A 17,185-nucleotide genomic window follows, 5' to 3' on the forward strand; every position below is an offset into this window, starting at 1 on the left:
GGTAAGACCCTGCAAGTGGTGGAGAGCACAGCTGTATGATAGGTAAGACCCTGCAAGTGGTGGAGACCACAGCTGTATGATAGGTAAGACCCTGCAAGTGGTGGAGACCACCGCTGTATGATAGGTAAGACCCTGCAAGTGGAGACCACAGCTGTATGATAGGTAAGACCCTGCAAGTGGTGGAGACCACAGCTGTATGATAGGTAAGACCCTGCAAGTGGTGGAGACCACAGCTGTATGATAGGTAAGACCCTGCAAGTGGTGGAGACCACAGCTGTATGATAGGTAAGACCCTGCAAGTGGTGGAGACAACAGCTGTATGATAGGTAAGACCCTGCAAGTGGTGGAGACCACAGCTGCATGATAGGTAAGACCCTGCAAGTGGTGGAGACCACCGCTGTATGATAGGTAAGACCCTGCAAGTGGTGGAGACCACAGCTATATGATAGGTAAGACCCTGCAAGTGGTGGAGACCACAGCTGTATGATAGGTAAGACACTGCAAGTGTTGGAGACCACCGCTGTATGATAGGTAAGACCCTGCAAGTGGTGGAGACCACAGCTGTATGAGAGGTAAGACCCTGCAAGTGGTGGAGACCACAGCTGTATGATAGGTAAGACCCTGCAAGTGGTGTAGACCACAGCTGCATGATAGGTAAGACCCTGCAAGTGGTGGAGACCACAGCTGTATGATAGGTAAGACCCTGTAAGTGGTGGAGACCAAAGCTGCATGATAACTAAGCCCCTGCCAGTAAGTGGAGACCACAGCTGTATGATAGGTAAGACCCTGCCAGTAAGTGAAGACCACAGCTGTATGATAGGGAAGACCCTGCCAGTAAGTGGTGGAGACCACAGCTGTATGATAGGTAAGACCCTGCCAGTAAGTGGTGAAGACCACAGCTGTATGATAGGTAAGACCCTGCCTGTAAGTGGTGGAGACCACAGCTGCATGATAGGTAAGACCCTGCCTGTAAGTGGTGGAAACCACAGCTGCATGACAGGTAAGACCCTGCCAGTAAGTGGTGGAGGCCACAGCTGCATGACAGGTAAGACCCTGCCAGTAAGTGGTGAAGACCACAGCTGTATGATAGGTAAGACCCTGCCAGTAAGTGGAGGAGACCACAGCTGCATGATATGTAAGACCCTGCCAGTAAGTGGTGGAACCACAGCTGCATGATAGGTAAGACCCTGCCAGTAAGTGGTGGAGACCACAGCTGCATGATAGGTAAGACCCTCCCAGTAAGTGGAGACCACAGCTGCATGATAGGTAAGACCCTGCCAGTAAGTGGTGGAGACCACAGCTGCATGATAGGTAAGACCCTGCCAGTATGCGGAGACCACAGCTGCATGATAGGTAAGACCCTGCCAGTAAATGGAGACCACAGCTGCATGATAGGTAAGACCCTGCCAGTAAGTGGTGGAGACCACAGCTGCATGATAGGTAAGACCCTGCCTGTAAGTGGTGGAGACCACAGCTGCATGATAGGTAAGACCCTGCCAGTAAGTAGTGGGGACTACAGCTGCATGATAGGTAAGACCCTGCCAGTAAGTAGTGGGGACTACAGCTGCATGACAGGTAAGGCCCTGCCAGTAAGTGGTGGAGGCCACAGCTGCATGACAGGTAAGACCCTGCCAGTAAGTGGAGGCCACAGCTGCATGACAGGTAAGACCCTGCCAGTAAGTGGTGGAGGCCTCAGCTGCATGACAGGTAAGACCCTGCCAGTAAGTGGAGGCCACAGCTGCATGACAGGTAAGACCCTGCCAGTAAGTGGTGGAGGCCGCACCTGCATGACGGGTAAGACCCTGCCAGTAAGTGGTGGAGGCCACAGCTGCATAATAGGTAAGACCCTCCCAGTAAGTGGAGACCACAGCTGCATGATAGGTAAGACCCTGCCAGTAAGTGGTGGAGACCACAGCTGCATGATAGGTAAGACCCTGCCAGTATGCGGAGACCACAGCTGCATGATAGGTAAGACCCTGCCAGTAAATGGAGACCACAGCTGCATGATAGGTAAGACCCTGCCAGTAAGTGGTGGAGACCACAGCTGCATGATAGGTAAGACCCTGCCTGTAAGTGGTGGAGACCACAGCTGCATGATAGGTAAGACCCTGCCAGTAAGTAGTGGGGACTACAGCTGCATGACAGGTAAGGCCCTGCCAGTAAGTGGTGGAGGCCACAGCTGCATGACAGGTAAGACCCTGCCAGTAAGTGGAGGCCACAGCTGCATGACAGGTAAGACCCTGCCAGTAAGTGGTGGAGGCCTCAGCTGCATGACAGGTAAGACCCTGCCAGTAAGTGGAGGCCACAGCTGCATGACAGGTAAGACCCTGCCAGTAAGTGGTGGAGGCCGCACCTGCATGACGGGTAAGACCCTGCCAGTAAGTGGTGGAGGCCACAGCTGCATGACAGGTAAGACCCTGCCAGTAAGTGGTGGGGGCCACAGCTGCATGACAGGTAAGACCCTGCCAGTAAGTGGTGGATGGTGATGGAGGTGGAGGTCACACCTCCGTGTGAAGGGTTTGTGAAAAACCTCTGCAAATATTTGGTTCCTGACAGCCGGACCTGACTGCCTGCCTGTCTACCAGTGTAGTGTTACATACAGTGGTGGTTGTAGTAGTACTGGTGGTAATAGTGATGATAGTAGCAGTGTTAGTGATGATAGTAGAATCAGTGACGGCTTGTTCTCCCACTATCCCCACTAGACATCCCACCTACACACCTGGTCATTAACTTACCTTCCCGTAATCACCGTGTTATTGCTTAACCACACCGACCAATTAAGCCACTAATAAACATAAGAAGCATGACGCGGAGGTAGTGTGTGGGTGCGCCTCGCCCACTCACCAGTACACCATCCTGACAGATAATTGTCCCTTGTTACAGCCTCCCAGGGTAATTAAGTACCGAAGATAGGTGCTGTTGCGTGGTGAACATGACCATAAATTAGCCCCTCCCACACCTGCTCATCCGCCATACCTGACCATTTTGAAGTCATTCTGGAGTTTTTGTTTATATAGAAAAACTCAGTTCCGGCAACCTGAGTTCCTAGCCAATATACATTTTATATTTTATTTGGTTTCTCCACGCTATGTGAGAGCACTGAGAGAATGAACATGAGATAATCTTTATGAATCTGTCTACACAGACACAGACACACACACACACACACACACACACACACACACACACACACACACACACACACACACACACACACACACACACACACACACACGAGCTGTGAATCAACCCCTGCAACCACAAACAGGTGAGTACACACTGATCGATTAAAAGGAAAAAAGCACTTACAAAATTGAAGTACAGGTCAAGATATATGTATATTGCTGCCTGGGTTATCTGCTGAAGGCTCCCTGATTCAATGGCATCTATATACATCTCTTTTCCCTGTGTTTCCCTTTTCTGTCCAAGTGGCTTTATCGAGTGTATACGTCATTTGTAGACAGTATGCCTATTCCCGTAGGGGGAATTGCTAGCCTACGGCCAGTGACAAATGTTTATGATTATGAATATAATTTTTAAAGGGGGTGGGCCGGTAAGCCAAAAGCTCCAACGGCGGGTCATCATCATATGACTAAGACCCGCGTCAGGAAACACTTGTCCTGTTTCCTGACGAACCGTACCTAACCCTACGGCCAGTTTCCGAGAGTGCCAGCCAGGCCGCCAGGGGAGGCTGGCACCTAGGTCTGTCCTCGTGGCCAGTGCTCGCCCTCACTCACTGCCCAGCTGCCCTTAGGACCATCAAGCTCTTCCCAAGGATCTTGGCTCTGGCTACCTCATTTGCGTCTGCCTGATGGACCCCATAGCTAATGAACTACGCTCTAGTCTATGTGTCTATATAACCTGCATGCTACCGATTCAGCATACTTCACGTCTGACAGACAAGGTGGACTGCCTACACGCCAGCTACCTTCTGTGCAAAACATCGTAATTACACATTTGACTACACAAATATAATTTATCAGTCAATGAAAAAAATAATGGATAATTATTACATGAATTAATTAATTAATGGATTAGTGGTATACAGCATAGACAATATGTTGAATAAGACACATTTGCAACACATTTGCATCTTCATCAATAAAGATACCTAGGTGTTGCTCCTAGAAGGCCAAACTGGTGCTGGAAAAAGAAGCCGGTAGCTTTATGGGTCTCCAAAAATTTTCTTAAGCCTAAAACACCCACGTCTTTGGTAAAACCTGGGACACTTGCAGCCGGTCTGTGATAGTATCCCACAGACTACTTTTATTGCAGCTGTGAGAGCATCTCACAGATTGGTACCATTAGTGAAGCTGGGAGTCGCACACTTCCCATAAGTTACCTTCACGTTCTGCTAGAATCTTAAGTTCATTTTATGCCGTGGAGACGGATAAGAAGGCTGGCAAGGAAGTCTGGTACTGTATGTAGAGTGCATCCAGTCTGCGGGACGCTTGTTTTGCACCTACTGTGAGTCAGCCAGAGAATGGTTTAGGACTTTTTCTAGTATTATTGAAGGATACCGTATCTACCCTGGGGCTGGTGGAGGATACAGAATAGTAGGGCGCTTACAGACCCAAATGGAGCACCGAGGAGAGGCCAGTTGATAAATATTGACACCCTTGGCACGGCAGCTATCACTTGATCAAAAAGACAATTCACATTTTGAGGAGTTTGGAAATCTAAGTCCTCTCAATGTTTTGAATTTCTTGATATCCTGTGTAAACAATCTGCAGTGTCAGCTAGCGTGGCATCGTCCATGAACCAGCTTTAGTGCTCTCTATACAGCTTCCCTGTGACTTAATGACAAGGTACAGGAGACAGGCGAGGTGATCACTCTGCTCAACACCTGCCACGAGTGTCACAAGTTCACCAACGAAAAATTTCGAGTCACTGGTGTAGCAGGATTGGATGAGTGGATAAAGGGAAGGGCCTGGTGCTTGAGGAGAAAGAGAAACAAGAGAAAGGCTGTCTGTGCTCCCTTCAAGGAGGAAGTAACATTTAGGATCAGACCAATGAGGCAGCTGAGAGACGGTAGCAGTGAGGTGAGTGATATCAACTCTATATAGGTTAGTCACTGTTTACACCCCCTTTATTATACTAGTTCTCTCCCTGCCTTCCTCGTGCCAATCAATCTATTTAGTGGATAAACGGTAAGTCAGAGGTCGTAGTCCAGTAGTGGTAAGTCAGCGGTCATAGCTAATGGCTACGTTACTTTTAAGAGCGTCTTTAGATTTTGTTCCCTGCCCTTCCTTGGCCACAGTGTCGTCACCAGCCAACCTTCTATCCTGTAACAAAGATTCATAGTCGGGTAATTTCTGCCTGATGAATAAACAACCACAATAACAATGATGGAAAGATAATAAAAAAATCTGGGTGAGCCGTTCCTTGCTGTATGATACTTTGTCATCACTCAGTGCGGGTCCTTTGGAGTGTCATCATTCAGTTTGGGTTCTGTGGAGTGTGTCCTCTTGCTCAATAAGAGTATAGAACGACTCTTTGTAGTTTGATTTGATAACTGTGACGTTGGGAGATAAAGTGTCGTTGTTTTGGTGACGGTGATTGTGTTGGTGATGGTGAGATGGTCTGATCATGGGTGTGGTGCTGATGCTACTGTAACTAGGCTTAAGTGCTCGTTTCAGCACTTACGTGATGGTGCCTGTGAGTTCGTTGATGTGTTGGTTTTAAGCACTGATGTGGGTTGCTCACTGGTCACAAGACATGCCATACATCTATTGCCACCACAACTACTCGACACTAATAACATCTTACAAATCATACCCTCAGCTGGCTTGACACACAAGATGTGCCATAAAATGCCACCAGAACAATTTGACACTAATATTGTGCATGTTTATAGTCTGGAAAACATAGCTATTCATATTACAATCAAAACTAAACGCTAAACCCACAAGGGTCATATAGCACTGCTATTCATATACTCGACTTAATGTCAGCTCCAATTTAAAGTTTTCCATAAACAGACTTTTGGAACAGAGGTTTGTCTGATTACCGCTGTAAACGTCTGACTACCTTTGTAGACCTCTCATTACCTTTGCACACCACGTTTAGCTTTTGATACCATTGTAACTGATGTACAACAAATACTTTGTAAAATTTAAAAGCATTTTGATTGCAAAAGGGTAATTAAAAAAAAATTCCCGGCACACTATCATCCAGATGATTTTATTCCTTAAAAATAGGAATTTAACTGCTTGTGTTTATATCATCAACCAGGAGGCCAGGTGTTAAATCAGGCATGGGGGTCGATGACCCCCGAGTAAAATGAAGAGGTAATGACTGACCTGGTTGAGAGCCACTTGCCACGTAGGTCAGGGGGCATGGGCGCAGAGAACCTGGGTGGATGGGTGGCGGCGTGCAGGAGGGCGGGGCAAGTGGGCAGGGCAGCATTGTTCACCAGGTTGGTCACCAGGTGCCCATTACACGCTCCTACCACACATCCTGACAACATTTAATAATAATAATTACAATAATATAGTGGTAAAAACAATATCATTACAACACCACTAATAAAATGAACGTTACTATTAACACTAATCATAATTACAAATTCTATTTAAGTGCAAGTTACCTAGTTACTTCATCATAGATCATTTAGTTTACAATGTAATACAATGGCAGACAGGCGATCTTAATAATGTAAGACAGGTCACAGGGGATGGAACTCTAGAGCTGAAGATTTCCATCCCACGTTAGCTTGTCTTGCAGTGTTATTCTAGTGTTAAAACTGCACGGGAATCATTCCTTTTCTTCCCTCCACAGAGACCCCAGAATTTGTAGGGAATCTGAAGGAGTCTAGGCACTGTAGGATACCCGAAGGAGTGTTTAGGATCTGTAGGATACCTGAAGGAGCGAGTTTAGGACTTGTAGGATAACTGAAGGACACTTGTGAGTCCAGGTCCTTTAGGATAACTGAAAGAGTCCAGGTCCTCTAGGATACCTGAAAGAGTCCAGGTCCTCTAGGATACCTGAAAAATTCAGATCCTCTAGGATGCCTGAAAGAGTTCAGGTCCTTTAGGATGCCTGAAAGAGTCCAGGTCCTCTAGGATGCCTGAAAGTCAGGTCCTCTAGGATGCCTGAAAGAGTCCAGGTTCTCTACGATACCTGAGAGTCCAGGTTCTCTACGATACCTGAAAAATTCAGATCCTCTAGGATGCCTGAAAGAGTTCAGTTCCTCTAGGATGCCTGAAAGAGTCCAGGTCCTCTCCAGGTCCTCTATGCCTGGACTAGGACCTGTCCTCTAAAGTCAAGTCCTCTAGCCTGATCAAGTCCTCTGAGCCAGGTCCTCTAGGATGCCTGAGTCAAGTCCTCTAGGATGCCTGAGTCACGTCCTCTAGGATGCCTAATGGAGTCCAGGAAATTTAAACATACCAGGGAAAGGGGCCACATATTAAGAATCCCTGCCTGACTGCCAGAGTGCCTGCCTATTACCTGATTACCAGTTTTCGTACCAACTTGAGTGCCTGCCTGCTACCTGATTGCCAGCTTTAGTGCCAACCTGAGTGCCTGCCTGCTATCTGATTACCTAAATACCAACCTGAGTACCTGTCTGAATGCCTCTTGAGTGTTTACCAGACTGCTCTTCAAAACGCATTTCTAAATCCCTCGTTTAATGCTGACTGATTTATTCTCCCCATCCCTTACTCACACCCCCACTAAACTCCCACCCACTTCACTATACCCTCCCTCACACTCCTCAATCTTCACCCCCAAAAACACCCTCCCCACGATCTCTCAGTCTGCTCCCTCATGCTAATCCCACATATCCATTTCTCCCTCACCTCATCCTGTCATCCATGCAGAAGCAGCTACGTAAAGTGAAGTATCATCATACAGATAAAAAATATATGTTGGTCAGTTATGCAGTTAAAAGCACGCGTGTACAGATAAGCACGCACGCTCAGGCACATTCCCACACACACAGGACTGAAGGACAGTGCAATAGAAAACTTTTGAGCCAGCATATACAATTACAAGAAACTGAGCGGATAAACCAGCACAATTTAAATTGTTGTGTTAGACAAGATATTAAATTAGAAGCGTCAGCCACTGAATCTGTTTGGTTACAGCTTCTCGAGGGCCGAGAAAAACTAATTTTGGGTGTGATTTACAGGGACCCAAATCTTGATAGGGAGTGCAGTAAACTTCTATGGGACGAAATTCGTAAGGCATCTACATAAGAAAATGTTGTGCTAATGGGAGATTTCAACTATAGACAGATTGACTGGAGCAATTTGACAGGAAATTTAGAGTCAGGTGACTTTCTTGATACGATCCAGGATTGTTTTTTAAAACAGTTTGTGACAGAGCCAACTAGGGGAAATAACCTCCTTGACTTGGTTCTTGCCAGTAGGGAAACACTAATTAATAATCTTGAGGTTAATGATGAGCTTGGGGAAAGTGATCACAAATCACTCAGTTTTAATATATCATGGAATTCCCCTAATAATGGCAATCAAGTCTCCGTCCCTGACTTTCGCTTGGCTGATTTCATAGGACTGAAAAATTACTTAGGTGGGCTGAACTGGAATGACCTGACTAAGGGTCAGGTAGGTGGTGATGGTTGCCGATATGATGCTTTCCAGGGCATAGTTCTAGCTGCTCAGTCAAATTATGTTCCAAATAGGGAAATCAGATCAAACAAAAATGATCCTAAATGGATGAACAATAGATTAAAATATCTGATTGGTCAAAAGAGAGGCATATATAGGCAAATCAAAAGAGGAGAGGGGCAATTGAGAAATCGATATATTCAGTTAAAGAGAGAAATAAAAAAGGGAATTAGAAAAGCAAAAAGAGATTATGAGGTTAAAGTTGCAAGAGAATCGAAGACTAACCCAAAAGGATTCTTTCAGGTATACAGAAGTAAGATCAGGGACAAGATAGGCCCACTCAAAAGTTCCTCGGGTCAGCTCACTGACAGTGATAAGGAAATGTGTAGAATTTTTAACACATACTTCCTCTCAGTTTTTACACAGGAGGATACCAGCGATATTCCAGTAATGATAAATTATGTAGAACAGGACGATAATAAACTGTGCACTATTAGGGTCACAAGTGACATGGTCCTTAGGCAAATAGATAAATTAAAACCTAACAAATCCCCAGGCCCTGATGAACTGTATGCAAGGGTTCTAAAGGAATGTAAAGAGGAGCTTAGCACACCTTTGGCTAATCTTTTCAACATATCACTACAAACTGGCATGGTGCCAGATAAGTGGAAAATGGCAAATGTGATACCTATTTTCAAAACAGGTGACAGGTCCTTAGCTTCGAACTATAGACCAATAAGCCTAACCTCCATAGTGGGAAAATTTATGGAATCAATAATTGCCGAGGCAGTTCGTAGCCACCTTGAAAAGCATAAATTAATCAACGAATCTCAGCATGGTTTTACAAAGGGGCGTTCCTGCCTTACGAATTTATTAACTTTTTTCACTAAGGTATTTGAGGAGGTAGATCATGGTAATGAATATGATATTGTGTATATGGACTTCAGTAAGGCTTTTGACAGGGTCCCACATCAGAGACTATTGAGGAAAATTAAAGCACATGGAATAGGAGGAGAAATTTTTTCCTGGATAGAGGCATGGTTGACAAATAGGCAGCAGAGAGTTTGCATAAATGGGGAGAAATCAGAGTGGGGAAGCGTCACGAGCGGTGTTCCACAGGGGTCAGTGTTGGGCCCCCTGCTGTTCACAATCTACATAAACGACATAGATGAGGGCATAAAGAGCGACATCGGCAAGTTTGCCGATGACACCAAAATAGGCCGTCGAATTCATTCTGACGAGGACATTCGAGCACTCCAGGAAGATTTGAATAGACTGATGCAGTGGTCGGAGAAGTGGCAGATGCAGTTTAATATAGACAAATGCAAAGTTCTAAATGTTGGACAGGACAATAACCATGCCACATATAAACTAAATAATGTAGATCTTAATATTACGGATTGCGAAAAAGATTTAGGAGTTCTGGTTAGCAGTAATCTGAAACCAAGACAACAGTGCATAAGTGTTCGCAATAAAGCTAATAGAATCCTTGGCTTCATATCAAGAAGCATAAATAATAGGAGTCCTCAGGTTGTTCTTCAACTCTATACATCCTTGGTTAGGCCTCATTTAGATTATGCTGCACAGTTTTGGTCACCGTATTACAGAATGGATATAAATTCTCTGGAAAATGTACAAAGGAGGATGACAAAGTTGATCCCATGTATCAGAAACCTTCCCTATGAGGATAGACTAAGGGCCCTGAAACTGCACTCTCTAGAAAGACGTAGAATTAGGGGGGATATGATTGAGGTGTATAAATGGAAGACAGGAATAAATAAAGGGGATGTAAATAGTGTGCTGAAAATATCTAGCCTAGACAGGACTCGCAGCAATGGTTTTAAGTTGGAAAAATTCAGATTCAGGAAGGATATAGGAAAGTACTGGTTTGGTAATAGAGTTGTGGATGAGTGGAACAAACTCCCAAATACCGTTATAGAGGCCAGAACGTTGTGTAGCTTTAAAAATAGGTTGGATAAATACATGAGTAGATGTGGGTGGGTGTGAGTTAGACCTGATAGCTTGTGCTACCAGGTCGGTTGCCGTGTTCCTCCCTTAAGTCAATGTGACCTGACCTGACTAGGTTGGGTGCATTGGCTTAAGCCGGTAGGAGACTTGGACCTGCCTTGCATGGGCCAGTAGGCCTTCTGCAGTGTTCCTTCGTTCTTATGTTCTTATGTTCTTATTTGGATCCGATCTTTACCCTAAGTGAATTGCTCATAGGATTAGGGCAGGAAAGAGAGGAAGACATGAGCGGAAAACAGGACTACGGAAGACATTATAGAGGAATGAGAGGCTTCCTAAATAAAACACAATGAGACTGAAAATGGAAAAGCCGGGCTTGACAAAAAAAAAAAAGGCATGCCAATCAGGTGAAATGGAAAAAGGAAAGAGATAGCCCTCAGTAAGGAATAATTTAGGTCACTGTGCACAAGTGTCCGACCTATTATAGAATATATAGTTCCAAGATGGAGTCATAACCTGATCCAGTATGTTCAGAAACTAGAGAAGGTTTAAAGGTTTGAAACAAATCTTATCCCAATGCTGAGAGGAATTCAATATGTGAAGAGAATTAATTGAAACTGACAACACTGGAGGAGTGGCGGTGAGGGATAACGTAATAACATGTTAAATCCTAATATAGGATTCAGTAAGGCAAACAGAGACTGCCGGAGACCTGACCTAAGATCACGAGTGAGAGTAAAGACTTAGTTGAGCCTAAAGATATTGAAAATATTAATTTTATCTCAAGATAATAGAGTAGGGCAATTAGCAAGATGAGGAAGAGGTGAAGACAAACTACATTCACAGCTTCAAGGGTAGGTATGACAGGACAAGAAGGTCAGAATCCAGTAAATGTTAGTCAAGGCAGACTAAAAGTGGGTGTTGTGAGAGGTCTCTTCTCAGCAGCCAAGAAAGCTAAGAGAGTGCACACGTACTGATGTACAGACGCATGCGCACACACTCGTCTGTATCATGTAAGAGTGTGAGGAACCCCCCCCCCTCCCGTCATCCTAGTTTCAGCACTGTCATGTCCAGCTTCATTCATAAGAGTAACGAGTCACGTTGGCCGGCTCCTGGATTAATGTATGCGTGTGTGTGTGTGGGGGGGGGGAGGTGTGGAGGTGTATTTTTTAAACAAAACAGGTCAAAAAACAAAACTCCCCAATGAATGTTTTGTCCTATGAACTGAGTGATACAATTTTGTAAATTAATGTTATGAAAATGGTTAATTTTTCAAAGTTAACTTAGTAACCTCGCCTAATCCTTCGATAAAATTAATGCAATACAATTTAAATGAATCCTACCAAAGTTATCTTATGTCAGCCTAGGTATCTCTAGTAACATTGAAGATGTACAGTTGTTTCGTGGTGCTTAGAATGATTTTAGCGGAGCTCTTGCAAAATGAATGTTTGCTACTTGGTCACAATGACGATTACTGCTTTATAAGCTAAGATAGCGGACGCTGATTAAAAATCACTATATTTACGTGTGTATGTATGTATATATGCTTATTTATATGTGTGTATGGATATGTAAAACTCCACATAATGCATAAGGTGACATACAAGGCTCTGTCTTCTAAAATGTTTATTTAACAGTTCAACGTTTCGCTGATCATGCACCATCATCAGGATCTGCACAAATTACATTACTGAATAAAGAACAAAGAACAAGTACATATAGTAAACAAGCTAAAAAATAAGAAAAAAAAAATGATTAAAACCAATAGTGTGACTAAAAACATACCGAGATCATGACACCTCATGTGAGGACAAGCAGGAACTAACTTCCTTCAACTGACAATATCAGGTTAACCTAGTTGTCTCTTCCCCCCTGCCCTCCCCCTCCGCAGTCAAAAATGGAAGTGTGGAGAAAGCTGAATCTACATTGAAATATTTTTTTTTTCCAAATTGAAACCAATACCTGCTACAGTACAGAGGCAAGTAACGATATTACTAGTCAACCGCTCCAGGAAGTCTGTTGATGGAGTAATTGTCTGTCTTGCAATATCCCTTGAAAAGTTTAGGGGATAGCAAGAACCATACATTGCTGTCCATTTGACCAATTAAAACCATACAAGTGAAGAAGAAATGACATTGGAAGGAGGTAGATGCTGTAATATCGCGTAATACCACAGGGAGAGACGCCGACAAGGCTCAAATTATTTCCAATATCGAGGATCCAGTGAGACTCACTGCACAAGGGTACCTCTCATATGGTTTCTATTTTTCAGGGAGTAGCCTGGGTTAATTAAACCATCATTTACCGTTAACTGGAATCAGTCATACACGAACGACCTCAGGTGTAGTTAATGGCAAGCAGTCTTCTCAATTACACCAGAGCGGTAATTCAATATTCTGGAATTTCGAAAAATGAAACGCTAATCATTAATTTTAGACCTCTTCAGCAGGTGAATCAATTTAAACAGTAATTGCCGATGAGAGGTGAAGTGATTATAGAATATAAAGCGTAATATCGCTGGACCCTCGCCGGGAAAACTTAAGAACACTACCCCAGGACACTTTGTTATGTTCCCATGGTGCCATAGCTTCCGTCTTGACACTTCTAAATAAAAAAAAAATTAAACCGCCAAGAACCATTACGCGTAACTCTCGTTCTTAGACTCTACTGTTCTCCGGCGGTCTTCAACCGCCGGAGAGCCTAGAATTTTGTTTTTCAACGAACCGGCCGTATCACCGAGGCAAGGTGACCTAAAAGGAAAAACTTAATTTTTTTTTTTTTTTAAATTTAGTAATTCATACAGGTGTCACTAGCCCCTTGCTCCCGGCATTTTAGACTCCTCTTACGACACGCATGGCTTACGGAGGAAGAATTCTGTTCCAGTTTCCCATGGAGAATGCACTACGGTAATTCTGAAAACTAATGACGGAGCAAAAGCCCTCAAGAATACAAGTAACAATACCGTGGCTGGAACAGTTCACGGGAAACCCGCACTTTGGAGAGGAACCTTATGATGACGTTTCCGTTAGTCATGAACCATTGTCAAGTTATGATTTCATAATGGTCCAGGACAACCGAAACGTCGTCATAACTGCGAGTTTCTGGTGAAGATCCCTCAACTACGGTATAGAGGAGGGGTGGCCGAGTTTTTCAACCACCTCACCAGTTCAGCTAGGATACGAGCCTCCTCCCATGAGTCAACCACCGCTCACCCATGAAGTAGGCTAGGCAGTATTTCCTAGTAAGATATTTGATCTTCCAAACTTACCAGTTTCCTTTCATGTACCAAATATTAAGGACCTACCATGGGAGTGTGGTAGTAACCAAGGAGTGTACAATACTATTAGCATCAGTAACATAAGACAGTAAAAGCACTGTTGATCACTAGACTTGACAATTTAGCATGATGGAAAAATACATAAATAGATATATTAAGCACTAGAAATTCAAGTTTGCAGTGTAATATGAGTGTGGGTGTGTTGGTGGGCGGGGAGTAAGGCTTTGTGGGCGGTCTGATCCTTACGGGGCATGCTCTCTCACACTCTTTACCAGGGGAGCCCTATCCTCACACTCCCCACCAGGAGACATCCCTACCCTCACAATCACCACACACTCTCCCCACCATAAGTCCCTCCCTCAACACGGGAACCGATCCCTTCAACTAGCCTTCATTCGTCCACTAATTACATTTATGGATGAAAAATTATCATTAAACTGATTTTGTATTGAACTAGCTGACATTTCTCACCTCCCTCCCTACCCGCCCATCTCTCACCTCTTACCCTCTCACCATGCACACTCCTGACCCTCATTCCCTCTTAGCCGCTGATTACTACTACTTCACCATCCCTCCCTGCAGCGCTTAATGTATATATTATTATTACCTTGTCTCTTTCACCAAGTCTAATTAACATCCCCAAATCGTTCACAAAAGTTATATCTAGGATAATTTTGAGTCTTGACCAAGCAACATGGATGCTCCCTCGAGGATTTTCAACAGGTGGTAAGCATCAATCATCCAGGGAGGTACTATCCTTCTGTCATACAGGTGTGAAAAGGAAGTCTGTTAAATATTATGCACTCTGCAAGGATTACTGATTTTTCTTTAGCTCATGGATACTATGACAGGATTTTTTTTTTACAAATTTCTGAGTGTATTCAACATACTTCCTATGCGCTACTTACTAGCTTGTTATTCTTTTAACATTTACTTTCCAATTTATGAAGCCTGTTCTCAGCCGATGATCCCAGCAACTATCAGAGACATAAATGCATAAAATCATTTAAAATCTGTGCGAGAGTGGCAGAAACGGATAAAGCACACCACTACGTGCTATTTCTAAGGGCCTCAATTATAGACAATGTATGAAGGAAAGACAAAACGTGTGTTGTGGCAACGTGTGTACAAAGAAGGTTAGTGCATCCACCTGCTACTGCTGAGACATTATTCAATTCTCAACCTCACGGATCATACCTGAAATACCCGAGCTGCTGAAGAAGTCACACATCGCTTGCTCTCAAGTCCAACCAACCCACCTTTATCTATCAATTTCCTGCAATTCTACCTACCATACTCATACCTGCTTACCAGCTGGTAGGTACCTAACACTACAAGTACCACCCTACACTCGACACTCGAGCTTTATACACTAAATTACATTACATAGCCCAGCACATTCCCTGCCTTGTCATACACACTGGACCATATTTATTTCCAATCTTTCAGAATGGGAAAGTTTATATGTATATTATTGTAACCACGAACGAGTGGTATTTAATCAATAACAACACTGTGACTAGCCAAGGACTCGAACCCATGTCGTTTTGGCCCACCTCATGGTGAGCGAAAATCCCATGACACATCTGATTTGGTGGCCCTGTGGGTTAGAGCATCATGTGATTTTCGCTTACTATGAGGTGGGCCAAAACGACGTGGGTTCGAGTCCTTGGCTAGTCGTATTGTTGATATTGATATATATATATATATATATATATATATATATATATATATATATATATATATATATATATATATATATATATATATATATATATATATCAAGAACACTGCTACTAGCCAAGGACTCGAACCCATGTCGTTTTGGCCCGCCTCATATATATAATATATATATATATATATATATATATATATATATATATATATATATATATATATATATATATATATATATATATGTCGTGCCGAATATGTAAAACTGGTCAATTAGCAAGAACTCATTTAAAATTAAGTCCTTTCTAAAAAAATTTCTTATACAATTAAAGATATATTTTTTTTATTAATGCTAATGTGAAAATTTTTAATATTGCACCAAAAGAATCTTAGAAAACTTACCTAACCTTATTATAACAAGAACAATTTATTTTAGCCTAACCCAACAAAACATATTTTAGATTTGTTTACAATAATTTAATACTAAACAAACACAGTGAAATATATTTTTTTCGTTAGGTTCAGAATGATTTTGGCGAAATTATTGCATACACAAATTTTCACTTGTCCTATATGGCAAGATGAGCGTTGCTATTTAAGCCAAGATCGCAAGTTCTGCCTATTCGGCACGACATTATATATATATATATATATATATATATATATATATATATATATATATATATATATATATATATATATATATTATATATATATATATATATATATGCAATAAAATCACAGTAAACAGGTGATATCACAATATGCAGAATAGCGAAATTCCAATCGCTTTCCTGACTTCTCACATGAATGATATATATATATATATATATATATATATATATATATATATATATATATATATATATATATATATATATATATATATGTGTGTGTGTGTGTGTGTGTGTGTGTGTGTGTGTGTATGTGTGTGTGTGTGTGTGTGTGTGTGTGTGTGTGTGTGTGTGTGTGTGTGTGTGTGTGTGTGTGTGTGTCGTGCCGAATAAGTAAAACTTGCTATTTTGGCTTAAATAGCAACGAACTTCTTGCCGAATAGGACAAGCAAAAATTTGTGTACGCAATAATTTCGCAAACATTAGTCTGAACCTAACGAAAAAAAAAATTAATTGTGTTTGTTTATTATTAAATTATTGTAAACTTATCTTAAATGTATTTAGTTGGATTTGGCTAAATTAAATTGTACTTGCTGTAATAAGGTTAGGTAAGTTTTCTTTTGATACAAAATTATTATTTTTACATTAGCATAAATGAAAAAATATATCTTGAAACGCATGAGAAAATTTTAGAAAGGACTTAATTTTAAACGAGTTCTTGCTAACTGACCATCCCGAGAGTATCACCCACAAGTCACTAACACTCAGGAACCTATTTACTACTAGGTAAACAAGGGCAGCAGGTGGAAGGAGACATGCACATACGTGTCTTCTCTCGCGGCATCCGAAACCTGGCCTTGGGGTTGTAAAGGGAACGATGCACACTTCTGAGACATTCTAGCCTCTTGAGAATGTCAACTTGTAAATCTCCAAAGTCGTGATAAACATCTCTGTTTATTCTGTCAATAGTTTCAGAGTACATCGAACACCATCTAGTGATAAAAGTATGTACGAGAACACTAAGTTACAAACTTGTAGAAAGGAAGTTAAATGAAATATGTGCCTGAAAGAGGCTGTTTATAAAA

The 17,185-nt window shown here is 42.5% G+C and overlaps 1 protein-coding gene across 4 annotated transcripts in view; it reads right to left on the bottom strand.

The window, feature by feature from the left end:
* The window catches only part of LOC128705121 (protein APCDD1-like), a 386,828-nt gene that overhangs the window by 326,607 nt on the left and 43,036 nt on the right, over positions 1-17,185 (bottom strand). For all 4 annotated transcript variants that reach the window (XM_070102216.1, XM_070102214.1, XM_070102215.1 and 1 more), the window contains one exon: positions 6,303-6,459. In XM_070102216.1, coding sequence (XP_069958317.1) covers positions 6,303-6,340 — 38 coding nt within the window. In that variant the 5' untranslated portion in view covers positions 6,341-6,459. The remainder of the gene's footprint in view (positions 1-6,302; positions 6,460-17,185) is intronic.

Source organism: Cherax quadricarinatus, chromosome 80 (assembly GCF_038502225.1).
Source record: "Cherax quadricarinatus isolate ZL_2023a chromosome 80, ASM3850222v1, whole genome shotgun sequence".
NCBI lineage: Eukaryota > Metazoa > Arthropoda > Malacostraca > Decapoda > Parastacidae > Cherax > Cherax quadricarinatus.